This window comes from Electrophorus electricus, chromosome 26, assembly GCF_041902795.1.
Source record: "Electrophorus electricus isolate QZ-2024a chromosome 26, ASM4190279v1, whole genome shotgun sequence".
Taxonomy (NCBI): domain Eukaryota; kingdom Metazoa; phylum Chordata; class Actinopteri; order Gymnotiformes; family Gymnotidae; genus Electrophorus; species Electrophorus electricus.
This window is the reverse complement of record NC_137522.1, coordinates 2,515,487-2,542,436: the sequence shown is the minus strand read 5'-3', so window position 1 is coordinate 2,542,436 and position 26,950 is coordinate 2,515,487. Positions and strand designations below refer to the sequence as shown.

Sequence of the window (26,950 nt, the reverse complement as noted above, 5' to 3'; positions counted from 1 at the left end):
GCAAAATGTTTCTTACAAACCGCCAACATGCAAGTCACCTTGATTGTTTATTTAAAAAAACACATGTAAATTCAGAATAGACTAAACCTTCACTCAGACTCAAAATGCAGATCTGTATATAATTCCTACAAACTTATGTATGTGCTAGAACTCAAGAATTTACTGGAATATGTACATTGGCTTAAAAAAAAAAAAAAAGTCCATAGAATTCTGATTCCCATCACTAAAATTTGTGTTGCACATCTGAAGTCCTCTGTAGCTGAGCCAGTTTCCCATATCCACCCCTCGCAGGGTCGTAGTCTTGTCTGTATTCATCTCTGACCTGAGGAGGAGGGGAGGGGGGGGGGGACAAACAAACAAAAAAGCCCCCCAGCATTTCAGTTTTCAGTTACACAGCCAATAAATTCGCTACCCACTTTTACAAACATGTACCTATACACAGTGGTAACTTTAATAGGTACATGTTTGTGTATCGTTAGAGACCGTAGCTCTGTTAAATAGTAGAACTCCTCAACCACCCTTTACCCTGTTCATTCTTGGTCATATTCTGACCACAGGACTACTGCCGACCAGATATCGTTTGGGTGGTGGACCACTCAACACAGTGAGTGACGTGGTAGTTGCATAACTGTGAATGGTGAGATGGTATGGGCATCAAATGCACTTGTCCATTTGTATTTACACATCACTGTTCGGTTAAGAGGTCTGTGGACGTACGATATCTAACCAGCAACAGCACATGGGTGAGATCAACAGGTAAACTGCACATCTAATTAAGTGTGTGTGTGTGGGGTGGGGTACGGTCACACCAACGTAAACTAGAACCACACCTGCCCTCCAGATTTCCCACGACCATACTGTCTTCCCTCTTTAAAGCCAGCGTCCCAGTCTGTTCTGATGATTCTGTCGTCTAATCTGGTCCCGTTGATGAATCTCATTGCGTTCTCCGCATCTGTTCGTGTGTAATACCTTGCAGACATGTTAAGGATCAAAATATTGAAACAAATCCAAAGTAAAGCAATTTAAATGCAGCTCAGAATTTAGGAATATGAGTAAAGGCTAACTCAAGAACATTAGTCAGCCAGGGAATGTGTTCTTGCAAATAAATTCCCGGTTTAAATTCAGTAGAAGCAATATGTACAAAACACAATTTAGGCCAGTTTATCTTTAGGCCACTTATTTAAATGCAAGTGATCAGATCATATAATTTGGGGGGGGGGGGTATAAGTGTTAAATGTGACCACAAACATGTCTTCCACTAAACTGCCTTTACATAAATTTTACAAATAACAAAACCTTAGGTTTGAGGTGGAAAACTTAGTTTAACCTGCAATACTAATTAAAAAAAAAAAAGATTTGCAAGTGTTTAATGCTAAAAATAAAATCTCAGTATGTTTAGTTAAATGGTATTGCTTCATATCAAGACTGAGTTGTTGATTGGCTCGTGATAGGTCAGAGGTAAGTCTTATCCAAAGACGGGCCGATACTGCTTCATTTCAACCAAGCAGGAGTTACTCCTGAACAAAACCGAGGCCACGTGATTAAAGCAGCAGCAGGTGACCCATAAAATTATATTTGCTAAAAACTGTCCCTATATTGTGACAACAGAGAGAGTGTAACAGCTAAGGGTTCTCATAAGTGGTTTTTATAACGTTAACAAACCAGTATCTAAGCACTGAAATAAATACGTGCTAGCTCCTTTACCGAATAGCTATTGCTGCATATTACTTTTTACGTCAAAAAGATTAATTCCTGCTTGTTTATCGGTCAACGTTGACATTTTACAACGTGCAGAGCAGCCTGTTCCGAGGGGCGGGGCGTCGGAGGCGGAGCCTAGACGGATGGGGTGGGGTCTTGATTTTCAAACTTAAATCCGCTTCCTTTACCGTTTCCCCTACTGCAGCTTTAATCGAGTGTAGCGAAGACTCCGCGATAATGAACACGTGTTTAGACCGCAGCATTTCCGAATCGGATCCAAATAAATAAAAACAAAGGATACTCCACGAAACAAAAGCCGCACGCCGTCTTCTTGATCTTGTCGAGGCCAATGACGATCCTCTTCACGTCGCCGCTCTTGGAGAACAGGTCGTACACCTGCTCCTCCGTGGTGTAGAAGGAGAGGTTGCCGACGTACAGGGTGCAGCTCTGTTTTAGCAGTTTTTCTTGGTCATGTCGGTTGCCCTTAGAAAAGAAAAAAAAAACGACACCCGTTAAACCATCTCCACAAACGTAGCAGAACTAAGTGACTAGGTGATAATAAACATGTACAGTTGGTTATGTCTCTTCGCTAGCCAAGTTCGCTTAAATCCCAGTGAACAGTCTTTTTTTATTTTTTATTTTTTTTAGAAATGCAAAGCGCCTCCCTTACTTACCTTAAAGTGCTGGTCTCTGTACTGACTTATGTCGATGTAGGAGTCACTAAACAGGGCGTTTAGTTTGACCGACATGGTTACGAGTCAGGACACCAGCGTGCTAGCCAGCAGCGACCACGTGTTCGTGCCGCCTTCTTCGTTTAAACCAAACCGAAGTTAGTGGTACTGCTGCCCCCACTGGCCCGGCGGAGCCGAAGTTAGTGGTTCTACTGCCCCCACTGGCCCGGCGGTTACCACTGTACCCGCAGGAGACTTTTATTTTGAAATTAAATTCCTGTTACACCCTTGCCTAAATTCAGAGTTGTTTAATTTATATATATATATATATATATATATATATATATATATATTAATTAATTAATTAATTAAACAACTCTGAATTTAGACAAGGGTGTAACAGGAATTTAATTTAAAAAAAAACGAAAGTCATATATATATATATATATATATATATATATATATATATATATATATATATATATATATATATATATATATAATGACTTTAGTTTTTCTAACATGAATGTAGGCTGATATGGAGGTGTGGAGGGTGTGAAGGTAAAGCTGCACTCAGGCATTGTAAGGACAGGGACTTTTATGGACGCTGTTCCGTTTGGAGCAGAGCCGCCGTCCGCCTGTCACACCTGTCGGTCTCCCCCGTCCGTGTTGAGCAGGCTGTGGTGACAATCGCTGGACAAACAGTTATATACGCGTTTTCCTTTTCGCTTTTTTTTTCTCGAAGAAAAGTGAATTTCATCTGTCCGTTGTCAACACTGGAGGCCTCCCCTGCTGTGTTCAGCTCATTTCCTCCTTGACTAGCCGGAGGAGCTGCTCCCAGTAACCCCTCCAGTTGCGGACATGCCGCCAGTGTAAATCGGACCAGATCAGTACAAGGATGCGGAGTCGAAGTAACTCCGGCGTGAGGTTGGACGCCTTCGCTAGGCTGGTCCATGACACCATCCTATGCCATCAGGTAGGCCCGCGCATCCTGGCTTGGCTTAAACATATATATATATATTATATATATATGTGTGTGTGTGTGTGTGTGTGTGTGTGTGTGTGTGTGTGTCTCGTAATGGTTTTGATGGTGCAGCAGTAAGGTTATCATGGAAAACGTTCAGCCTCTGAAATGGACAGCTGGAGGTTTTCTCCAAGACCTAAGAATAAACCGAACAAAGGTCACCTTTTAATAGAAGAGGCTGCGAAAATGTGCACATTGTTTGTGTGGCTTGAAAGTCTTTTGAAGGCGCAGCTGTGTGTGTGTGTGTGTGTGTGTGTGTGTGTGTGTGTGTGTGTGTGTGTGTGTGTGTGTGTGTCAGTCAGTCGCCGCAGTATCTGTTTCATAGAGGTTGCAATTGTTTTGAGGTGTGTTTCAGTTCTGTTTCTTGACAGTGTTTCTGTTTAACCAGGCACCAGCTACTTGCTACTGTTGTCCCATAAAAAAAAACTTTAAAAGTTATGATGGTTATTTCTTGTGCCACAATTTCCACTACAACTGCATAATACAGCAAATATTCCATAATACTATTGCATTGCTACATACTGTGATATATTAAAGCAGATTTAGGAACCCTTAATGTAATGTGACGATGTGATGTTTATCAGAATATCCAAAAAACACTTTCCAGGAATTTTTGCATTGGCCGGGTTGCTCACAAAACACACACACACACACACACACACACACACACACACACACACACATTATAAACCACTGTGAACCAGGTTTATATGTTCTTGGTCTTCATTGTTTTCTGCAGTCTCATGTATTCAGCAGACCCAGGATATGTCCTAGCTGTCCAACTAACTACAGAATAGGCCCCATGATCCAAACAATTAGTGTTTAAAAACATCTCCAGTATATGTTATAGGATTATGTTTAACATTGGGTAGCGTGCAGGAGGGCGTGTCTTCTGGAGGGTGTGTCTGCATGCGTAGACACTACACAAACTTTGACGTATGTCCGCTATTGACAACCCAGTCAAGAGAAATTTGGTTCCATTCGGGTTCGTCCTTTTTGTAAAGCCTATGATAGTTTATCTGTCAGGCAGGGCTGAGAGCTTCATGTCTCTGCTGTGCAGAACCCCGTGACCGGGCTGCTTCCTGCCAGTACTCAGCAGAGAGACGCCTGGGTGCGGGACAACGTGTACAGCATCCTGGCCGTGTGGGGCCTGGGAATGGCCTATCGCAAGAACGCCGACCGTGACGAGGACAAAGCCAAGGCATACGAGCTCGAGCAGGTGACCGAATCCAACGAACGCCGCATTCCGGCAAAACGCTGCATCTTTCCACAGTGGCACAGTGCAAACTAGACAAAGTTGCTGTTCTGAGGGTCACCCTGTTGAAAGTGTTTTAAATTTTGCAGAGTGTGGTGAAACTGATGCAGGGACTGCTCCAGTGTATGATGAGACAGGTAACGTTAACACGCCCTTTTTCGTACTGCACCACGAGGCGGGTAGCGTTTTCCTGCTGCCCCGTGCAATCACTGGTAAACGCTTTGTTCTGTTTACGTGGCCCTTTTCGTGCCGTATTTCCTGCCCTTGTGTCTGCCTGTAAGGGGTTGGCTGGTGTATGTCACCGCAGGTGGAGAAGGTGGAGAAATTCAAGCACACCCAGAGCACCAAAGACTGCCTGCACGCCAAATACCACACGCCCACCTGCGCCACGGTCGTCGGGGATGACCAGTGGGGTCACCTGCAGGTGGACGCCACCTCTCTCTACCTGCTGACGCTGGCGCAAATGACTGCGTCAGGTGAGTGAAAGGACGTGGACCGCATATCTGGACATTTTTAATCAGATTTCTATAATGTCTATCTTTGTGAGATTTTTGATGGATACAGAATACAGCATATTTAAGCCTATTGGTAGTTTCACGCAATAATGTAATACCAACATTGTCAGCCAGGACTAGCCGAGCTGTTGTAGTTACGGCGTGGTTATGATGTCACCGGATTTAGGCAGAAATGGTTGATCCAAGATCTATTCATATCATATCGGAATAATCTGAATCAGGTGATGGTCTTGTGTCTGCTTCTGTTGTGTCTGCTTTTGTGTTCATCCCCTCTTCCACACGGCTTTCCCTCCGCCACAGGTCTGCGCATCATATCGAACCTAGATGAGGTGGCGTTCATCCAGAACCTGGTGTTCTACATCGAGGCGGCGTATAAAGTGGCTGTGAGTTTAACCCTGAACACTCGTTTCTTGGTCCGTTAGTAACCTGCATGAGTAACTGCGTAATTGTCTCCCTGTAGGATTACGGTATGTGGGAGAGAGGAGACAAGACTAACCAGGGAATTCCTGAACTGAATGGGAGCTCTGTGGGCATGGCGAAGGTAGGAGGCGTTCCCGGTGTAAGACGTGCCCGGTTGCTTATGGCTTTTTTTTTAGGGCACAGTGAATGCGTTTAGATGCATTTAATAATCCAGTCATAAATTATATGATTATTTATGTGGTCATGTAAACAGGATACAATTTCCTAGATTGGATTAAGGCCTAGAAATTTGGATTTTAGCTCAGTAATCGATTTCTCAGCGCATACCCGTTCCCTTGGAGTTTTCCTATTTTCCCAAGTTCATGTAAACACGTTGATCAGACTACTGACACAATCTGATATTCTGCATTTCTTGGATTATTAAGTACATGTAAACACACTCAGTGTCGTGTGTAAGTGGTTGGGCCGAGACGCCGTTACGCTTCCGGGCCCGGGAGCCAGTGTAACTGATGCGGTATAGGTGTGATGTGGGCTGACTTTCTAACATGTAGGAGAATCTCACGGCTGAATTTTGAACATGTTAAAGTGATTGGATGGTTTTGTTTGGGATGTCAGTGAAGAGAGAGTCGCAGTAATCCAGACGGGAGGTGATAAAGGCGTGAATCAGTCTCAGCGTCATGTGTGGATAGCGTGTGTCCAAGTCTAGCGATATTTAACTAGTGACTTGATGTGGGGTTCAAAAGAGAGAGAGGAATCGAAAAATACACAAGGTTAACATACACGGCGAGGTTAAAGTTCAGTGTTGGTCCACTGTTTACTTAAGGACTGCACTGCGTCTAGAAAGAGCATTTGGGTATTTTACCAAGTTTTAGATGTTGGATTTCTAAATGACTTATGATTGGTCAGATCTGATCACATGCTCTGATATGATTGGACAGATCTGCTCATGCTGTCGTATGATTGGTCACATCTGCTCATATGCTCTCGTGTGATTGGTCACATCTGCTCATATGCTCTCGTGTGATTGGTCACATCTGCTCATATGCTCTTGGGCTGTTAGGCAGCATTGGAGGCCATTGATGAGCTCGACCTGTTCGGAGCTCACGGAGGCCCCAAGTCAGTCATTCATGTTCTCCCAGACGAAGTGGAGCATTGCCAGGTAAAATAATGCACTTCTGTTTCTTAAAAATTAAATAAAAAGAGGAAATTCATAAAACAAACAGCTTTGTCTTCTTTTACTTCAGCCATATGAATCAGATGAGACTTGAGTAGTCAGCAGGTACTCGAGGGGGATCAGAGCTGCTTGCTCCTGTCCAAAGTCTGCAACCGTTGTCCCCTCTGTGTGTGTCTGCAGTCCATCCTGTGCTCCATGCTGCCTCGAGCCTCCACCTCGAAGGAGATCGACGCCGGGCTGTTGTCCATCATCTCCTTCCCTGCGTTTGCAGTCGAGGATGCTGACCTGGTCAGCATCACTAAGGGCGAGATCATATCCAAGCTGCAGGTAGCACTGAGCGTGTTGTCTTCTGGCCTTCAGCTGTTTCAGTGATGGAAATGTGTAAAAAAAATAAAATAAAATAAAATTTAAAAAAAATTAAAATAAAATGAAAATGGAAAAAAAAAAAACTAACAGTGCTGGATGTGAAGGTGCTTTACGTCCATCCTCAGACAGACTCTGGTCTAAAGACAGAACCACAGGGCTTTCTTTAGAAAGTCTCAAACGAAGTGTAATCTTTTTAGGGGCGTTACGGGTGCTGTCGGTTCATCAGAGATGGCTACAGGACCCCCAAAGAGGTGAGTTTACTCGCAACACCTTCCCGGTTTGACTTCTGTGTTGCGACAGGGTCTCGGCTGTGAATTTCTTCCGGGCGTGTTCGTGTTCTTGACTCCTCTTACGCCTCAAACGTTTGCTGTGTTTTTGTTCTCTGTTCCCGTTGTGGATGCAGGACTCCTCTCGGCTACACTACGACCCAGCAGAATTAAAGCTCTTCGAGAATATTGAGTGTGAATGGCCAGTGTTTTGGACGTACCTTATACTGGACGGCATTTTCACCGGGGACCAAGTACAGGTAGGTCACCCTTCAACCACGCGCCCTTTCGTTAGGTCGACAGCTGTAGAGAAGGTGTTGGGCAGCAGGGGGCAGTGTGGAGACACCGTTGACACTAATGTGACTATTCAGGTGCAGGAATACAGGGAGGCTCTGGAGGGCATTTTGATTCGAGGCAAACACGGCATCAAACTGATCCCGGAACTGTACGCTGTACCGGCCGACAAGGTGAGCGGATGCGTGTGAGGCGTTCTGCCGCTGACCTTCACACACTATATATAATACTGCAGTTCAGAAAGGTTTATCTGAAACTGGTGGCGTGTATTCAGCCTGTCCAATCCCAGGAACAGCAGACAGCATGGTGGTCATGGCAATGTTCCTGTGCTGTTGCAGGTTGAGGAGGAGTACAGGAGTCCTCACACGGTGGACCGCGTGGCCCTGGGTCAGCTCCCTCACATGTGGGGGCAATCCCTCTACATCCTGGGCAGCCTTCTTGCAGACGTATGCCCTCTCCTGTAACTCCACCCCCCGGCTTTGCATTTAACCTCCGGCTCTCTCTGATGGCCGGACAGCCGTGTGTCTTAGTTTGATCGTTATTGTCCCCCACAGGTGTCATGTATGTGAAACGGAACGTTCCAGGGTAGTTCTGGGACTTTTTTATGCTTTCAGTGAGTTTTGGAAAACTTTTTCCTCAAAGGGATGTTTGTTGTGTTGTCTAATCAGGGGTTTCTCGCTCCTGGAGAGATAGATCCTCTAAACAGGAGGTTCTCCACTGGGTTCAAACCAGATGTCGTGGTCCAAGGTAGGAGAAGAGTTTACAGAAAGCCGTACCGATCCAGTCACATGGAACATTGGCTGACTTGACAATATTTTGAAACTAGGAAGCTGTAAGATTTTCTCAAATCCAGAAACACGCGCACACACAGACACAAACACAAACGCGCACACACAAAAACACAAATACACGTACGCACACGAGTGCACACACAAACACAAAGACGCACGCACACAAACGTGTACACACACACACACACACTCACACACACTTCTTAAGCATGTTCTACACCTGTGCGTTCTGTTTAGTGAGCGTAGTGGCAGAGTCCGAGGAGATTCGGAGTTTGCTGAGGGATTATGGGATTGAGGTGCAGACGGTGTCAGAAGTCCTGCCCATCCGCATCATGCCAGCTCGAATCCTGAGCCAGATCTACGTGAAGCTCGGTGATGACTGGCTGCACACGTCGTCGAAACTGCCCTTCCTCTGCGTTCCGCAGGGAAGAAGGGTTGGCGTGTGTGTCTGACTCGCTGATCAACCAAGTCTGCGCTTTCTGCTCTTCTCAGGAAGCAGCAAGAAACTGAAGCTGACTGGGCGACCGTACCGACACATTGGAGTTCTGGGAACCTCCAAGTTCTACGAGATCAGAAACCGCACCTACACTTTTACCCCACAGGTGAACACACACGTCCTTCTGATGTGTACGCCATGACCTTGTTTCAGTTCAGGCTTGTTCCCCAGTGAAAAATCAAATATTGGTTTTGTGGTGATTGTGACTTTGCACAATGTAATTGGATAAAAACAATGTTTTTTTTTTAAACATTAAAGAGAGAGAGAGAGAGAGAGAGGTCTGTTATGTCATTTCCTGTCTCTTTAGTTCATTGATCATCACCACTTCTACCTGGCGCTGGATAACCAGATGATCGTGGAGATGCTGAGAACTGAGCTGGCTTACCTCTCCTCCTGCTGGAGAATGACAGGAAGACCTACTCTCACCTTCCTCATCACGCAGAGCATGCTGGGTAACGGCAGAGCCCACGTGCATGCACATGCCTCAAAGTGTCTCGTTACGCACGTTAGCCAGAGCTCGCCGAGCGTGGGATTCAGGTGTTGTGCTTGTCGTCGTTGCAGTGGACGACGGCGAGAGCGTCGACCCGTGCGTCCTCTCCACCCTCCGCAAACTTCAGGACGGCTACTTTGGCGGAGCGAGGTCAGAGGTCGCAGAGACCTGCTGCGCGAACACCCTTGACATGCCATGCCTTCGCCGTAGGTTCCTGTGTGGATGTTTGGTGCTTCACTTGAATCTCTTCTGCGTAGAGTCCAAATGGCCAGCCTCTCCACGTTCCTCACCACCTCCTTCCACACCCAGCTCAGCTTCCTGGACGCCGACTCTGATGAAAACCTTCTAGAAGATTATGAGGATGACGAAGAGGAAGACGATGAAGATAAAAAGCACAAACATTTGTCTTCTGGTAATTTTCTTCACTTCCTGTTAACAGACGAGACACTTAGCCAGCCTGGCACGGGTCCGAGGTAACGTTTTGCTCTCCTCTCGCGTAGAAGGTTCCAACGATGTCCTTGACCAGTACCTCACACAGCTGTTACAGAGCACGGCCACAAAGTCGCATCTTCCTCCCATCCAGAGGGGGCAGCAGCACGTTTTCAGTGCGGAACACACCACGCGGGACATCCTCACTCTCATGGCCCAGGTGCAGGGGCTCGACATGCCGAGTAAGCCGAGCTGATGCCCGTAACTGTGTCCGTTGCTTACTCCCTCAGTGACAGATTCACTCAGTCTGCTGCAAGGCTGTAGTTTTGCACCTTGTAGATTAGAAAACAGACTATGACATCCAAACGGGGCCATTAGTCGTCTGTGCTGGGACCTGCGGGGTCCGGACCCGCTGTTCTAGAGCGTGGCTCTGTCCGGCGTGTCTTCTATCTCCTGCATGCCTCCTGCTGTCTCTCACACTCCCCTGCGCTCTTTTCAGAACCTTCTATGTATCTTCCTGTGGTGCCCATCATGAACAAACACAGGAAGTCTCTGAACCTGCTGGAGGTCCCTTATCAACACCGTCCTCCTCACCAACACAAGGCAAGACTTCCAGGCCCTCGCTCACGTCACCGCGCCCCGTGTTACAGTACAATACTGTGTGCTCGCGTAAAGGATGCGGGAAAGCTGTGGTGTTTGTCGGCTTGTGTTTTGTTGTTTCCATGGCGAATTTGTTTGTTTGCGTTTCACCAGGCTTCTTCCGTTGACCTGCACCTACCCCGCGATTCCCACGGCAACCCCGACTTTGCGGCTCTGGTCAGTCACCTGAAGGAATGCCCCACGCTGCAGGATCAGGCGGACATCCTCTACATCCTTTATGCTATGAAGTAGACGTTCTTACTTACATGCCAAATCAGCTGTGATCTGTAACAAAGGCAGTGTAAACAGTAAAACAAATACAGTTAAACTTTGGACTGAAGATTGTGGTGGGGGGGATTTAATGAATTTAATCAATTACAGGAGCATTTCAGTCTTTATCACGTTATGCAAGGAGGGTCTTGAGTGTGTGCGTGTGGTGGCCAGGGGTGCAGACTGGGAGGTGCGTATGTCTGGACCAGGTAGAGCTACGGTGCGCTCTCTGCTGGAGGAGCTCTACGCCAAGGCTGGAGCGTCTAAAGAGTGGGGGCTCATCCGCTACATCTCCGGCATCCTGAAGAAGAGGGTGGAGGTCTTGGCAGAGGTGATGCTTTAGCTCCTCATATGTGGAATAAGAACCCGAGTTTGGTAAGTCATTCTGGACTTGGGTGTCTGTTAAATGCTGTGTTGCGCATCCGTGCGTGTGCGTGCATGTGTGCCACCATCAGGCCTGCACTGATCTGATCTCGCATCAGAAGCAGCTCACAGTGGGACTCCCCCCTGAGCCCAGGGAGAAAGTCATCACAGTGTGAGTGAGCCTTTTTCCACTGACCCAGGACCTGCTACAGATCACTTCTCACCAAGTCTATACATTGGCCTTCAGAGGGCATCATGATTTACTTCATGAGAAACTGGTCACTATTAATTGTCTGGTGTTAATTGTTGGTGCGTTGACTGCCAGCAGCATCTCACCACTACAACGTCTTTATTTCTTCATACGGTTTTTTTAGGCCTCTACCACCTGATCAACTGAATAACCTGATCTATGAGGCCAGTGGCCAGGACATAAGCATTGCTGTTCTCACGCAGGTAACACAGCCTCACGCAGGTAACACTACACACATCACCACAGCCTCACACGCAGGTAACACCACACACATCACCACAGCCTCACACGCAGGTAACACCACACACATCACCACAGCCTCACACGCAGGTAACACCACACACATCACCACAGCCTCACACGCAGGTAACACCACGCGCCAAAACATCACTACATCCGTTCGCGTCACTATTCTGAGGTGTAAGAAAAGATCCCAGCTGTTCCTGAAAACACCTTTCAGCCATGTTTGCTCTCTTTCCCCAGGAGATCATGGTGTACCTGGCCATGTATGTGCGCTCGGAGCCCAGTCTGTTCGGCGACATGCTCCGTCTGCGGATCGGCCTCATCATGCAGGTGATGGCGACCGAGCTGGCCCGGAGTCTGCAGTGCTCAGGTACTGATGGCTCGGGTGCAGCTGCCTGGGGCCATGGCGCATGGTGCTCGTGCGCGGTGCCCCGTGTGAGGCAACGCATTGTCATCTCTCCCGCCAGGTGAGGAAGCCTCAGAGGCGCTGATGAACCTGAGTCCGTCCGACATGAAGAACCTGCTGCATCACATCCTGAGCGGGAAAGAGTTTGGAGTGGAGAGGAGCGGTGAGTCTGCTCCCGTAAACGAGGACGGCAGGCTTCACGTAGGCCAGTGGTGGCTCAGTGGTTAAGGTACTCGACTAGTAATCAGAAGGTTGTCAGTTCAAGTCCCACCACTGCCAAGTTGCCACTGTTGGGCCCCTGAGCAAGACCCTTAACCCTCAATTACTCAAGTTGCACTCAGTCAGAATTGTAAGTCACTTTGGATAAAAGTGTCCGACAAACGCCGTAAGCTTTCCTTCATCGAGTCCGCTGGACTGTGTAACTGGACAGTGAGTGAAGGTGTTTTCTTTTCCTGTATGTCATGTCGTGGTGGAAGTGCGCCCCCTGGACTCAGCCACCAGCCCGGCCGTCTCTATCCACGAGCTGGGGCACACGGGCGCCACTAAGACAGAGCGTACAGGCATTCGCAAGCTGAAGAGCGAAATCAAGCAGGTGAGAGTGTGTTGAGGGCACTCGATGCCGCAAACGCCCAGCGCATACACGGTTTGAGCCGCGACGTGTGGACGCTTTTGATGTTTCAGACGTTCCAATGATTTTGACTTTGTTTTGCTTACAGCTTGACGACTCCAGACCAATAAGCGTGGGTTAAGTTTGTAAACATGTTTATTTGCAGCATGCGCGTGTGTGTACTGCAGAGCTAGTTTCTCAACAACGTCGTACTAAGCATGCTCACCAGGGGTGTAACGATATGCATGTTCTCAGGTTTGATACAAGTTTTGATTTTGAGCTTCAATTTTCAGTTTTGAGACTGGTCAATATTTTATGTGTTAAAAATGTGTTGGATGTGTGACTTGCTTAGTGACATGCCTATGCAAAAAATGTCAGCGCAGTTGAACTGCGAACAATGCTAAACAACAGAAAATCCTGACCTGCCTGATATACCGCCTTAAATAACCCTAACAGCGTGAAAGGTTTGAAAGAGCCAGAGGCAAATATTTTTAAAAATTCGATACTGTTTCAAACTTTGTCTTTTATATACTGCCTTGTGATCGTTACACCCTTACTGAATGAGGTTGTACTCTTTCATATCTTAAGTCTAATGGAGATCAGACACACAAGGTTTCAAATACCAGTCCTACAAGGTCTCAGCATTGTACAGTTCAGTGTGTGTCTGCTTCTGAACACGTTTGTGTAACTCATTTCTTATTTATCAAGTTGAATCAAGTTGGAGCAGGATATACTGCACTGTCCAGTCTTCTGACTGCCCAGGACTGAAAACCAACACCTTGTTTAATTCATCATTCGCTGGTTTCCCTTCACGAATCCGAGCTGTTTGTGTGATTTAGATTCCGTGTTTTGGGTGTTTTCCATTGTGAACTGCTCACAACACCTTCCCCTCTTTACTGAACATATGAAGTGTGGTTTCTCTAGTCATAATATCCCTGTGTTTTAAAACAGTTCAGAAGGATTTTGAAGGAATTGTCACATTCCCGTTTCCTCACTGTCTCTGTCGGTTGTTTTTCTGTTCCTGTGATTGTCTTTTTTGTTTGTTTGTTTGTTTTGTTTTGTTTTTGTTTTTTTGTCTCGTAGATCATTTCTGGCAGTCATTCCACCAGCAGCAATGTCACGTCCCCCCGCTCCACGGTAACCATGGTTTCACCTCCTGTCTCGCGCCTCATACCTGTTACTTAGCTTTAGCCGCAGCCTGGCGTCCTGCGTCCCGCGGAGGCCCGCGCGCCTGCTGCCTGTTGCCGTCATGCAGTTCTGTGGGCGTGAACGTCCGTAGTTGGCCGCCTCCCCTCGTCAATGGCGCATGGTCGCTACGCCACGGCTGTCACGCCCTCGTCTCTTTACCCATGAGTCATGAGCTGGACGCCGGCATGCAAGTGCCAGTGTGTTGACAAACTAATAGGAGCACCAGGCAGTGCGGCTGCATTAGTTCACGGCTCCGTGGGGGTTTGACTTGTGATCAGAAGGTTGCCAGTTCAAGCCCCACTGCTACCAAGTTGCCACTGTTGGGTCCCTGAGCAAGACTCTTAACCCTCAGTTGCTCAAGTTGTACTCAGTCATACTTGTAAGTCGCTTTGGATAAAAGCGTCAGCTAAATAGCATAAATATAAATGTTTTGAAGGCTGACGTTAGTCGCTGACATGTTATTGGTTAAGAGCAGGAGTGCTGTAGTTATGCCTTCCTTCTGTAGCAGTTTGCCCACGGGGCCTTTGCTTAAAATATAACCTGCAAATATTAGTCTCGCTTCTCTTTTTATCTTAGCTAATCTCCTTAGCTTCAAGAAGATCACGTTAGATAACGTAGAGAAGATAACACGTGTAACGTATCATATGCCTAGACATTAATCTGTAGTATATTCACTAAAATAGTGCCCCTTTTTCATCTGGTGTTTCTGTTATTTTGTCTGGCTTTATATTTGTATATGAACATTAATTTATTTCATGTTTGTATATGGGGGATGTGTGCGTAGCGGTGTAGTAGTCCCTCCACTCCCAGCGGGGTGCTGTCTCCCACGGGCCCCGGAGACTCCCGTCTGCTGTGGGAGGAGCGCCAGGGTCAGTGGCTGCGTCGGCGGCGTTTGGACGGGGCCATCAACCGCGTCCCCGTGGGCTTCTACCAGAAGGTGTGGAAGATCCTACAGAAGTGTCATGGCCTGTCCATATTGGGATACGTGCTGCCTTCATCCACCACGCGAGAGGTGTGGAAAGCTCACACACACACACACACACACACACACACACACACACACACACACACATCCTTATGAATGCAGCGGGAAACTCAGGGCCGTGTGTGTGCATGCTTGTGTGCGCGTGTGTGCGCGTGTGTGTGTGTGTGTGCATGCGTGCGTGCTTGCACTGCAGATGACGGAGGGAGAGATAAAGTTTGCGGTGTACGTGGAGTCCGTTCTGAACCACGTCCCTCAGCCGGAGTATCGGCAGCTGCTGGTGGAGGCCATCATGGTCCTGACGCTGGTGGCCGACATAGAGGTCTCCAGCATCGGAGGAATCATCTACATCGACCGCATCGTTCACATGGCCAACGACCAGTTCCTGAACGACCAGGTACCCACTCCCACCCTCCCGCCCTCAGCTATTAGTGTCCGCTAACGTCACGCTCGGCGTGCACACCAACCGTTCCTCCCCACTGCTTCGCAGAAGTCCAGCGGGGCCAATGAGTTTTTCCTGGAGAAGGATCCAGCCACAGGAATCTGTACCTTCTTCTACGACAGCGCCCCTAGTGGCAGCTACGGAACCATGACCTATCTGTCCAAGGCCGTCATCACATATGTTCAGGATTTCCTTCCTAGCACCAGCTGTCAAATGCAGTAGGGAAAGCTGCTTCCACGCACACGATGACCTCACCACTGATCTAGGACCAGTCGCTTTAAGGGTATCCTCGCTGTTTACACAGATGTGCAAAACTGTAAACCTGATGTTAGATCAGCTGTAGAGGGCAGCCTCTAACGTGCAGACAGACGACCTCAAATTGTAAATTCATAAAATTGGAAATGGAAAAAAAATTAGGAAGTACTTTTGTGGAATTGGATGAATGTAGTGCTTATTAATAAAGTTACTGATTCACATGTAAGATCAAATAGATATTTATATGTTTACTTTAGATGGTCTGGCTAGATCAGTAATTTTAGCATTTAATAATAATTTATGCTTTTATTCAAGAATGTTTTTCCAAATGTATGCAGAATGTATATCCACTAGTAGCAAAGAGAATAGCATTAGAGGGGAAATCCCCTGTCCACTTAACTGTGTGTGTTGTTCATTGCACCCACCTGGGGTTACGAATGCAGGTCGAGTGCATTTTAGTGTGTGCACTTGTTGAGACGAGGTGCAAATGTCCACGCTCGGTCCACGCTGCCCTAGCGTGTCGTACCATTACACTGAACCAGCCTGTTACCTTTGCTTAGTAATATACTGCCCAGTACGGTATGAACAGTGTACCCTGTATGAACTTTGCTCTGTATGAACGTATGAACAGTACTCTGTATGAACTGTACCCCGTATGAACGTATGAACAGTACTCTGTATGAACTGTACCCCATATGAACGTATGAATAGTGCCCTCTGCCTGTAGTACTGTAGAACAAGCATGTTTACACACATCTGTAATGCAGAGAACCCTCGACATGGCGCTTCCTGTCCTGAAGCAAGTCTCGAGTTTTTTGAGATATCCTGATGGGGTACAAAACCGATTTTCTTGACTGAGGAACAAAGTGTAGATTTATTTTTTTTCACAGAAAAAAAAAGCTACAACATAACTCTTAATGCATAGGCCAGTAAGAAAAACGGTTTATTGATTTTCATCTTTATTTCCTGTTTGTGCTTGTATTCTGTTTGCAGCCGTGGGACACGTGGTGGGTCCTCAACACCACCACCTCACTTTTGTGTGGCAGGACTGACCCAGGGTCAGTTTTCCTCAGGACCATAAAGTGAGTGTAGACAGGAACCCTTGCTTCTAGAGCTATATCCTAGAATATAGCTTTACCGTTTGCCCCTGTCAGACAAGCACATGGTTAATTTAAGCGATGGTGTTTGTTGTAATTAAAAGTGGCTCGTTTCGCTGGTGAGTTTCAGATTTGGTGTATGAATTCTGGAGAAACTTCAGATGCATTTTAGCATGGAGGATCGTACAAACACTGCTGGCATGTATCCCACTGTGGTCCTCTGGACCCCTGTAGCTGTTATTGTGTTCAAGTAACTTATTAAAAAATGTATCCTTGTCTTGCTTTCCTCTCATTTTCTGGGTCATTTTTGTTAGTTGCTCTTAGTTGAAGTTTGGCAGCAAATTACAGTTTGATCATATTCTAATTTGTGCTACTGTGACTGGTGTTTTTCCCCCGCCCATAAATAACTGCCTGTTTAAAATGTAAGCTGGTGCGTCCTATTTTTAATTCTTAAAAAGACATTTATATCTGTTGTGATTTTGCATTTGCCATATTTCTTTCTGCTTGGCTGGCCTCCGAGCTCCGAGATAAAGGCGCTGAGGTAGGCTAATGGCGCGTACGCAGATGGTGTCCCCGCTCTGTGCATTCCCACCAGTCCTGCTCTCAAGGGCGACAGCGTAGTGACATGGTAGTGCCCCATCTGTGACGGCTTTGACTAAATTGTGGCACGGAGTCCTAGAGGAGTGCTAGCCTTCTACTGGCTAGTGCAGACCAGGAGCCTGGACTGGAAGACACATTGTGGTGTTTAGTAAGTGGTATTTAAAAGCCCGTCAGTGTTTAAGAGTTAAGACGGTGTCTGCAGTAGTAAACGTCCTGGCTTTGTTTGAGCAGCTTGTAAAGTTCTCTTGTCGTTTGTTTATTTCTTTATTTACTTACCATCCTAGTGTTTCATGTCTAAAGATCTCTGGGTTATATATGCAAGGGGATATAATGAATGAACTTATGATTTTTTTTTAGATAATTGATATTTATTCCAATTAGTCTGAATTGATAAGTCCTAGCAATTGCACTTACTTTAATATTGTTTGCTAATATACATTCATTTAATAAATGTAGTTAGCAATTGTTAAAGGAATATTTAGTTTGTTTAATGGTATGACTGAAATATTTCAGTTGTGACTGAAGATGTGTAAACACCCAGGAGAATCCGTTCCAGCTCCGTTCCGGCTCCGTGCTCCGGGTCTTTCATGTCAGAGGCTATAAGCCTGTGTCCCTGTGGGCAGGTAGCTGTCGTATGATATGTGTCCTGGTGTCGGACTGCTTCCTGTTTTAGGACAGTCGACACGGCACTGGGTTTTATAGCTGCCTAAGTATCATTTAAAATGATATGAATAATTAACATCACAGCGCACGCACACACTGCGAGTCTGCATCTCTCCTCCCTCTCCTGTTAGAGGTGCTTTACGGGCTGGGAGTGGCCGCTTGCTTTGTGTGTGTGTGTGTGGGGGGGGGGGGGTCACTGATGCAGTCGAGAGGGAGAGAGGAGAGGGAGAACAGCAAGACTGAGATGCTCTGCTGGATGCAGGAAGAAGAGATGTCCGTTCAAGAGCTCCAGGAGCGAGTGGGCTGTGTGATCACCAACGTCGGTGAGTGCTCGCACCTTTGTGGCTTCTGCATTCGGGCTGTGAGGGTAGGGATGTGTGGGGTTGACATGAGAGTGTCTGGAGGGCGTGTTGAGGAGGAAGGGCTGGGCACGGATGCTGAGATGCTGAACAGCAGTCGAGCGCCATCACTCAGGACCTGCCTAAAGGCGGTTCACCAAGTGGCCGCTTTCAGATCGTACAGATGCTCTGTACTCACTGTGATACGGTGATGCTTGTGTTGCAGTTTAGCTAAATGCAGAACAGTAGGAATAAGGAGACTGACTGGTTCATGCATCACGCTGCTTAGTCCCCATCAGCTTGTGTTCCAGCGTTTTGCTTATAAAGACAAAGAAATGTACACAAGGAACCGGATTCTTCCGATATTCCCAAATTGCTTCCGAGATAACACATCACTAATTAATGAGACATATCAAGACCTGTTTAAGGAAGTCTACTGTTCCTGTGTGCGGTGCTGTCACACACACAATGTGCAGGTCCTTCCTGATTGTGTGTTGAGCGAGGACCAGGGGCAGGGGAGGGGAGGCGAGTTTTTGTGCCGCGAGGCTCCTACAAGATGCTCCGTTGCTGCAGCAGCTGTCTGGGGGAGGGGCCACCCGTTGCCGTGGAAACCAACACGGGGGCTGCACACCCACCGTGATTTGCAGGGAGGCTTCGGAGTCCAAATCCTTCCCGCTCGGTTAGTTCGTCAGGGAATCCCTGTTCCTGCTTCGTTAGGGTCTAAGATGGAGGCGGCTCTCTAAACGGCTGCTAGGTCATGACCTTTCACCCGTGTTAATGACTGCCCTTGAGTGGCTGAACTAGCTGTTGTGTTGCCGTTGTGTTCGTGACTCAAACCTAAGCATCTCGATGCCATGTAAAATGTTAAATAAGGAAATAACTGGAACCCCCCAACCCCCCCGATGAAACCGTCACGTGGATTTACACGTCTCACATCACACGTCACCACACGTCACATGGACAGTCATGTCCTTTATTTAAAGGTGTCACCCAGGATGCAGGAGGGGGTTTTATTACTGCTGTTGTAAATGCCATGAGCGGGAAAAGGTGTCAAATCAAAGTCACAAGACTGAATCAGGCATTACGGCTCAACCTCGCAAGGGAATGACTCCTTGGATCTGCTTTCTGATTGGTCGCTGGTGACATCACACCACTGAATTTTAGAGGACAGTTAAGTGATTAATGACTCATATCTAAACGCTCATAAATATTTAAAGTCAGATAAAAAAACAAGACATTTCAAGTAATGTGGAATACTGTTATGATTGTCTTATCACTGCTATCCCATCAGTTTTACAAGCTCAGGACCCATGATGAAAGGAATTTTAGACAAGTTATTGTCTTTTGGCGAGAGTAGACTCTAAACTAGGGATTTTTTAAATAATAAAATGAAAGTGAAAAGACCTTCTTATGAAATAGAGTATAACTATAACTATAACATGGAGTACATGGTTGTGACTGTATCATGGAGTATGTGGTTGCATCTGCTAGCCCTCTGCAGTATTAACAATAATCATTGCTGCATAAAAATAGCACTGCTGAACATCACTGCTTTCAGTCTGTAAAATAACTCAAATTGTGGGTTTTCAGGCACTCCTACCTAATATTTCCATGGAGATGACCTCAGACAGGCCACTGGGTGTAGGTGCTTGTGCAGGGATAACCACAGAGGAATAACCCGAAGGAAAAAATTTGATTTTCCCAGGAAAATGTAGGGTTATTGCACATATGTCTAAAACTGTTTGAGGTTATAAAACTCAGCATGAATATAAAATACAAAAAAGTGTCAAAGCACAGTTATAAGAAGTAGAACAAAGTAAAAAGAAGATTGGTTTAAAATGCACCTTTTCTGAAGTATGACACACAACCTGTTTTTTAAATCTAGATTTAAATATCAAGCTTATTTATCTTTAAAAATGAAAAAGAAATGCATGGTGCATGGCTATAATTTTACATCCCACATCTGAGATTTCAACATTCCCACACTGAAAATTTGTGTGAGAGGATATATTCTGCATGGAGGGTTTCAGCAATGTTCCCGGTTCCTGTATGATGGAGATGCATTCACAAGCTTCAGGAACCTGACTGTAGACATCATGGCAGCACGACATCATGACTGTAGACGTCATGACTGTAGACATGATTGTAGACATCATGACTGTAGACATCATGGCAGCACGACATCATGACTGTAGACGTCATGACTGTAGACATCATGGCAGCATGACATCATGACTGTAGACATCATGACTGAAGAAGTCATGACTGTAGACATCATGGCAGCATGACATCATGGCAGCACGACATCATGACTGAAGAAATCATGACTGTAGACATCATGGCAGCACGACATCATGACTGTAGACGTCATGACTGTAGACATGATTGTAGACATCATGACTGTAGACATCATGGCAGCATGACATCATGACTGTAGACGTCATGACTGTAGACATGATTGTAGACATCATGACTGTAGACATCATGGCAGCATGACGTCATGACTGTAGACGTCATGACTGTAGACATGATTGTAGACATCATGACTGTAGACATCATGGCAGCATGACGTCATGACTGTAGACGTCATGACTGTAGACATCATGACTGTAGACATCATGACTGTAGACATCATGGCAGCACGACATCATGACTGTAGACGTCATGACTGTAGACATGATTGTAGACATCATGACTGTAGACATCATGGCAGCATGACGTCATGACTGTAGACGTCATGACTGTAGACATGATTGTAGACATCATGACTGTAGACATCATGGCAGCATGACATCATGACTGTAGACGTCATGACTGTAGACATGATTGTAGACATCATGACTGTAGACATCATGGCAGCATGACGTCATGACTGTAGACGTCATGACTGTAGACGTCATGACTGTAGACATCATGACTGTAGACATCATGACTGTAGACATCATGACGTCATGAATCACCACCACCACCTGCACATCAAGGCTTCCTTCCTTATCATGGGCCAGCTAATTATCCAGCAGTGCAACATGTCCTTTTCTGAAGCAGATGTTTTCGTATAGACGACTGTGACTTCAGCTCTGGCTGTATCTGGGCGGATCCTGGAGTGACCAGGCTGTATGTTTGGGGCGGGTCAGTATTCTCTGCCAGCTCCAGCCTGTTACGACATCTTTCGCTGTTTTCTATTGCTGTCAGCAGCGCGGACCTGAGCCTTTAATACATTAATAGGCCACAGGGTGTCCAGCCTTGCCAAAAAGAGTTGATAAACTTTGTCTTTTATGTCTTTCTGTGGTCTACAAATATACCATGTTTTGAAGGTTTATAAATAACTGAACGCTCTGAGGTGATCAGTGGTGCTTGGTGAAGCTTTCGAGTACTTTTAGACGAGTTGTTGTTCCTGATAACATGTGCTGTGGTTTTTCATTACAAGCTATTGAATGCTGGTTCACTCCCAGTAGGAAGGTTCAGTAAGTGAGCAGACACTGCGACAGGAAAAGATATGTCATATCCATTGGAAACCTGAAGACGTGGGACGAGACAGAGGAAACACACTGGCCCAAACACCAGGATGCTGCATTTATGAAGCTCCGCCTTCCTATGTGCACGTTCCTAGTCCATGTGGACACCTTCCCTGCTCCATCCCCTTCAGCTGCATGACGGACCGGGCAAAAATGCGGGAGGAATCCGTCCTTGTCTGTTTTCAGTTGGCATCTTAAGCTCCTACTGTAAATTTTCATTCTATTGAAATTTTCACTTTTGTCTGCATCCTTGGCTCCTCTTAAAAGGAGGGTTTGTTGGGTTTTTTTTGCAGTTTGGAGGTCCAATATTTCCCTTGTGCGTTCTGTAGCTTGACATTCTTCACAGAAACATCAATTCCAAGTGTTCTGTTTTTTCTTTCGCCCAGTCTGTTAGCAGCAAGCATCTTGCGCGTGCATTCGCTGGCCACGTATCAAGCCCACCCATTTTGGATGCAGCCACTTATCTGCAGGTTGTTAGCCATGGAGCCGTGTTAGCCCTGCGGTATCGGACCGTTCTCAACGTCACTCTGACGGTAGTACCATGCCAGTGGGACTTTTCACACGTGTTAGTCACTACATGGTTGGGAGTGGTCCGCCACCAAAACGTGTCCAGCCGGCAGCTGCCCTGTGGAAGGAACCTGACCTCTGATAACCCTTTGATGGATGGCTAACGTGCACTGCAGCAGAAGCACTGCAATCTAAGGCTGCACCTGCAACATGTCTAATAAATAGTTGTAATAGAGCATGTGGTGAGCGTACGGGTTTAGGCCTACGAGGTTTCGCAGCTGTGCTCCAGCTTGTCTGATAATGCACAGCTGTGAGAGGACGTCTGTGCTCACAGTCAGAGGGTGTTTTGGGGTCTAGCATGGAGCCACAGCCCTGATGTTCTTTCCAGAAATGGTAAAAAGGGAAAACAGCTCCAGGGTTTACGAGCATCGAGGATTTTCCATACTGAGGAATGTTTCAGGAGAGCAGCGACACTCTGCTCATGTTGGGTCAGCAGAGGAATGTGAGCTCACCTTTAATCTCCTTTCATGTTTTGTGTTGCACTACAATGAGGCCACTGTAGGGCTGTTTTTCCACTTCTATTCAGGGAGTATTTACCCCCTCTTTGATATTAAGTCTGTTCACTTGGAAATAGCCTGAATCAATAATTGGATTTATAAAGCATGTTGAGTCCTTGGGTTAATAATAATGCTTTATGTCATGAGAGGCTAAGCAGGGGTGACAGCCCTTGTGTGTGTGTGTGTATGTGTGTGTGCGTGTGTGTGTGTGTGTGTGTGTGTGTGTGTGTGTGTGTGCGCGCGCTGGTGAATGCCTTGGAGGGCGGGAGAGGAAGGGGAAGCTGTCTGTTTCTCTGCCATTGTTGGAGATATTTTTGCGTAAACCTTGTGAGTTAGCTGCGCGGCCCCACGGAGAGACGCAGACCCTGTGCACGCCTTGCTGTAGCCCGTGACCAAGCGCACAAACACAGCTGCAGAGGTCGCAGAGGGGCTCAAGAATCAGGAGGCAACGCTGTTGCCAGGGTGCTCTGCACGATGGGCTCCATAATGTGTGAGTAGAGGATGCGCTCCTTTCAGTCACGGGCATGTTCTTAATCCCGGCTCTGCCGCGGGGCGACGGGCTTTTGACTTCTCTATGTCCGTGACTCTGTCACGGTGAGTCTTGTGATTGTAGTAAGTAAGTTCGGTGTGTCTAATAATGTTTGAGATACAGAAACAGTCAGTCTGTGGTACACTATTTGATGGCTGTGGTGAGAGTGTTGTGTTATAGCTGTGAAGGGTTATCGGTGTATTAATATTGTTGTGCATTAATGGTGTGTTATGGTTGTGGTGGTTATTGGTGTATTATTATTGTGGTGGGTTAATGGTGTGTTATGGTTGTGGTGGTTATTGGTGTATTATTGTGGTGGGTTAATGGTGTGTTATGGTTGTGTTGGATTATTGGTGTATTATTGTTGTGGGTTAATGGTGTGTTATGGTTGTGTTGGATTATTGGTGTATTATTGTTGTGGGTTAATGGTGTGTTATGGTTGTGGGTTAATGGTGTGTTATGGTTGTGGTGGGTTATTGGTGTATTATTATTGTTGTGGGGTAATGGTGTATTATGGTTGTTGTGGGTTAATGGTGTGTTATGGTTGTGGTGTGTTAATGGTATGTTATGGTTGTGGTGGGTTGTCGCCTGTAGAAGTTGGTAATGTTGACTTGTTTAACATCCTGTAAGGGCCCAGGCTGATCAGACTGAAACTGTAGTATCAGGAATAAGTTTGTATTCCTCCAAGCTGTATGGCTGCGTATGTGGAACTGAGAGCACACACACACACACACACACACACACACACACGCAAGCACAGGTCAAAAAGAAAGAAATTACTATTGTCAGTAATAATGTATTGTTCTATAATGTAATGTGTGTGTGTGTGTGTGTGTGTGTGTGTGTGTGTGTGAGATGAATGCTCACCTGGGTGAGCAGGAGAGTGTCACTCTCTACTCTGATCTAACTCTGCTGTCCAGTGACTTTGTTTATAAACTCACTACTGTTTACATAGACTGTCTAAGCAGCAAGCACTCACACGTACACACACGCACACACATGCATGCACACAAGAAGATGCAGGCTGCTCACACACATACACATGTGCATGCATGTCCACGTACACACACACACGCGCGCACACACACACTCACAGTCATACACGAAGATGGAGGCTGGGCATATGTGCTGTGGTGCTTCTCTGTTTTATGGACCCCCGCCCCACCTGGTCCATGTGCTGTTAGGAGACTGGGTGCGTCACCAGGAGAACGATGCCTTCATCAGCGCCCTTCCTCATCCTCTCACCATCATTACTTTGTCTGCCGGAGTTGTGGAGTGTCTTTTTTGGACGTCTGTAAGTCTTCCCAGTTGGTTAGTGGATTTGATGAGAGCGCCATCAGGTGGTCTTTAGTTCTCTTCAGCGCGCTGGAACGCCCGTGTGCTTCCTGGGGTGATGACATCGCGTTTGGGCAAGGCAGAGGTGTCTGTGCTCATCACGGCTGAAGAATGGAAGGAACCACAGGAATAGCGCCAGCAAAGAAGCAGCAATTGCACACTTGTTTCTACCATCGTTCTGCTGCCAGGATGCTGAACTGCGCTGTCTGAATTTGAGAAGTGCTCACGTTACCCTCAAACTGCATAGACGTGGGCATGACGGTGCATAGTTTGGCTGTTTTTAGCTCTTCTAGAAGCGGTTTAGAAGGTCACTGAGTCTAATGTCATATAACTGTGCTTAGATTAGAGAGTGTGTGGGTCTACAAAGGCTCCTGTGTTCATTTGTCTTAACCTACATCAACTAGGTTCTCTGCACAGCTGACATCACTGGACTGATAGATGATGTGAAATATCACACGTTTGTTTTCTCTCGTGTTGCTTAGTTGACCTGGAGATTCTTGCGTCTATCGGGAATTGATGTTATTGAGAAGATATTTCAACAGAGCAGTCTGAAGCCAGTGATTGCTTCAGTCCCTGTGTCACTTTGCCTGAAGGTGCCTGTAAGAATGTCTCACACAGCCTGTAGGGCCTACTCTTTTGGCTGTGTGCCTGAGATGTTCCCCAAAACATTAAAAAATAATTCCTTGTGTATTATAAACACTCAGCGTAGGTGTTTTCCTGATGATATTCAATTTATATATTTTTTCTCAAATCTTTTTAGTATCAGCCCTATGCTGAGTGATATCTGGACAGCATATGTTCAGATGTCAGAGACAGTCCAGTGAGACACGCCCCTGAAAACAGCCCAGCATAACCAAAGCCACCTGTGTGATGTGAGTCAGCTCTGCGTGCACCGTGGGTCAGCGGCTCTGGCCCCAGAGACACATGCGCTTGGTCTTAAATGTATCGCTCACTTAAAGACTGAATACCACAATTTCAGATCTTTTCTCTTCAACATGCCCGCTTGTACTCTGGGGGTTTTCCAGAATCTTGTTCCGGATGACAAGACCCGGAGGTTTCGTACAATATGATGTTGATCAGCAGAGGAAAACCGCTCGTGTCATAACCCCGATACTGGCTGAGATATGCCGCTATTGTTGTCATTCAGGGTCAAAGCCTCGTCCCGGAGGATTTAGCATGCAGAGGACGTGAAGCATGCGTCTCCGAGTGGAGAGGAAACCCTACTCTCCATAGCACTGTGGATGACGTGGATGTGGGCAAACCTCTGATCATTCCAGGCTCGCAGGTGGTTCCACATATGTAAACAACAGTTTTCCAGGAAAACAGACTTTCCAGGAAGTATTTTTCTGAAAGGGATGTTTAAAAACAAAAAAACAAAAACACACTTCTAAAAAGGGGTGGCTTTTTACAGGTTTCTGTTCCCATTTGTCTAGTCCTGGGCTCTTTTACAAGAAATGACAGTGTGTGATGGGATGTGTGGGGGTGTGTAGCAGGGGTTGTGTAGCAGGGGGGTTGGAGTAAGTGAGGCAGGGCGGGGCTGAGTTGTGTCCCTCCTCCCAGTATACATTATTGCTCCTTTGGGACAGCAGGATGGTTTCTGCTCGATTCCCAGCACTGGTTTGGTTTTTCGGCAAAGGTCCCAGTTTCTCAGTACTTCCAACCATGATAAATATCACATCATTAATGTCACAACGCTTTGACTTCCACACTTTTATTTTCAGTGACTGTGCTAACATGGAAATCATCAAATTGTCCTCTGCAGACTTCCTGTGGCATGTCAGAGCAGACATGCACATTAAAACAGACGCGCATGTCAAAATGGGAATGAGTTCATCTCTAATACTTTCAGGGTCACTGAACACAGTCTGAAGATTGCAGTCGGCACGACGACAATCTGTTCCTTTGCACTTTGTTTTGGTGCACTGAAGGTCGGGGGTGTAGAACCGCCTACAACGTAGACGACATCACAATCTGTAGTAGTTTATTAAAACGTTTAATGTTGGACAGATCAAAACGTGTTAGTTTTGAGGAAAATGTAAAAGCATGTATGGTAGATAAGCGCTTCAGACTCCACACAAGCCATCCAGGATGTTGAACCGATCTCCAGCTTGCTCATTTGTCTTGACTGTAAACAGGTCGTAGGCGTTAACGCTGTTACATAATTGCATCTGGGGTCAGGCTGGGTGTGCTTGCAATGTTACCACGATGTCAGATCCATACCCCTGGCACTACTGTGTAAGAAATCGCATGAAATCAAATGCTTGGCATTGTGGGA

General features: G+C 46.4%; 3 protein-coding genes across 18 annotated transcripts in view; 2 read left to right on the top strand and 1 right to left on the bottom strand.

Moving 5' to 3' along the window:
* Positions 1-34: 34 nt before the first annotated feature.
* Positions 35-2,532, bottom strand: ncbp2 (nuclear cap binding protein subunit 2). Its single transcript, XM_026997021.3, has 4 exons — positions 2,373-2,532; positions 2,000-2,181; positions 831-969; positions 35-322 (listed from the first exon to the last, which is right to left on the bottom strand). The coding sequence occupies exons 1-4, from the start codon at positions 2,445-2,447 to the stop codon at positions 224-226; spliced, it is 495 nt and encodes a 164-aa protein (XP_026852822.2). The 5' UTR covers positions 2,448-2,532; the 3' UTR covers positions 35-223.
* Positions 2,533-2,946: 414 nt separating this feature from the next.
* phka2 (phosphorylase kinase, alpha 2 (liver)) lies at positions 2,947-16,913 on the top strand. 4 transcript variants are annotated; one of them, XM_026996888.3, is made up of 32 exons: positions 2,947-3,345; positions 4,454-4,612; positions 4,738-4,785; positions 4,956-5,124; positions 5,464-5,546; positions 5,624-5,704; positions 6,644-6,742; positions 6,938-7,084; positions 7,321-7,374; positions 7,527-7,649; positions 7,761-7,856; positions 8,022-8,129; positions 8,352-8,430; positions 8,712-8,846; positions 8,967-9,076; positions 9,278-9,422; positions 9,532-9,610; positions 9,718-9,872; positions 9,964-10,131; positions 10,389-10,492; positions 10,643-10,776; positions 10,973-11,129; positions 11,254-11,333; positions 11,536-11,614; positions 11,895-12,024; positions 12,122-12,223; positions 12,537-12,652; positions 12,777-12,800; positions 13,751-13,804; positions 14,640-14,867; positions 15,034-15,234; positions 15,328-16,913. In XM_026996888.3, exons 1-32 carry the CDS (start codon positions 3,268-3,270, stop codon positions 15,499-15,501), a joined length of 3,699 nt encoding a protein of 1,232 aa, XP_026852689.2. In that variant the 5' UTR covers positions 2,947-3,267; the 3' UTR covers positions 15,502-16,913. The 4 variants fall into 4 exon arrangements, with proteins under 4 accessions (XP_026852689.2, XP_026852685.2, XP_035379143.1 ...); XM_026996884.3 differs by having other exon boundaries at positions 2,948-3,345; positions 9,961-10,131; XM_035523250.2 differs by lacking the exon at positions 12,777-12,800 and having other exon boundaries at positions 2,948-3,345; positions 9,961-10,131.
* Positions 16,914-18,076: 1,163 nt separating this feature from the next.
* The window catches only part of mcf2l2 (MCF.2 cell line derived transforming sequence-like 2), a 61,630-nt gene continuing 52,756 nt past the window's right edge, over positions 18,077-26,950 (top strand). For 9 of the 13 annotated variants that reach the window (XM_026996276.3, XM_081708619.1, XM_026996293.3 and 6 more), the window contains exon 1: positions 18,077-18,217. In XM_026996276.3, coding sequence (XP_026852077.3) covers positions 18,094-18,217 — 124 coding nt within the window. In that variant the 5' untranslated portion in view covers positions 18,077-18,093. Of the gene's footprint in view, positions 18,218-23,110; positions 23,302-23,385; positions 23,406-26,950 lie in introns of those variants that run through there. The other 4 variants (XM_081708620.1, XM_026996317.3, XM_026996286.3 and 1 more) reach the window with 3 other exon arrangements.

Coding starts and splice junctions, on each gene's coding strand:
- phka2 (XM_026996884.3), top strand. CDS start 3,268: ATGCGGAGTCGAAGTAACTCCGGCGTGAGGTTGGACGCCTTCGCTAGG. Junction 5,705..6,643: donor GCTCTGTGGGCATGGCGAAG/GTAGGAGGCGTT, acceptor TTGGGCTGTTAG/GCAGCATTGGAGGCCATTGA. Junction 14,868..15,033: donor CTTCATCCACCACGCGAGAG/GTGTGGAAAGCT, acceptor CTTGCACTGCAG/ATGACGGAGGGAGAGATAAA.
- ncbp2 (XM_026997021.3), bottom strand. CDS start 2,447: ATGTCGGTCAAACTAAACGCCCTGTTTAGTGACTCCTACATCGACATA. Junction 970..1,999: donor TGCGGCTTTTGTTTCGTGGA/GTATCCTTTGTT, acceptor CATGTCTGCAAG/GTATTACACACGAACAGATG. Junction 323..830: donor GTGGGAAATCTGGAGGGCAG/GTGTGGTTCTAG, acceptor CCTCCTCCTCAG/GTCAGAGATGAATACAGACA.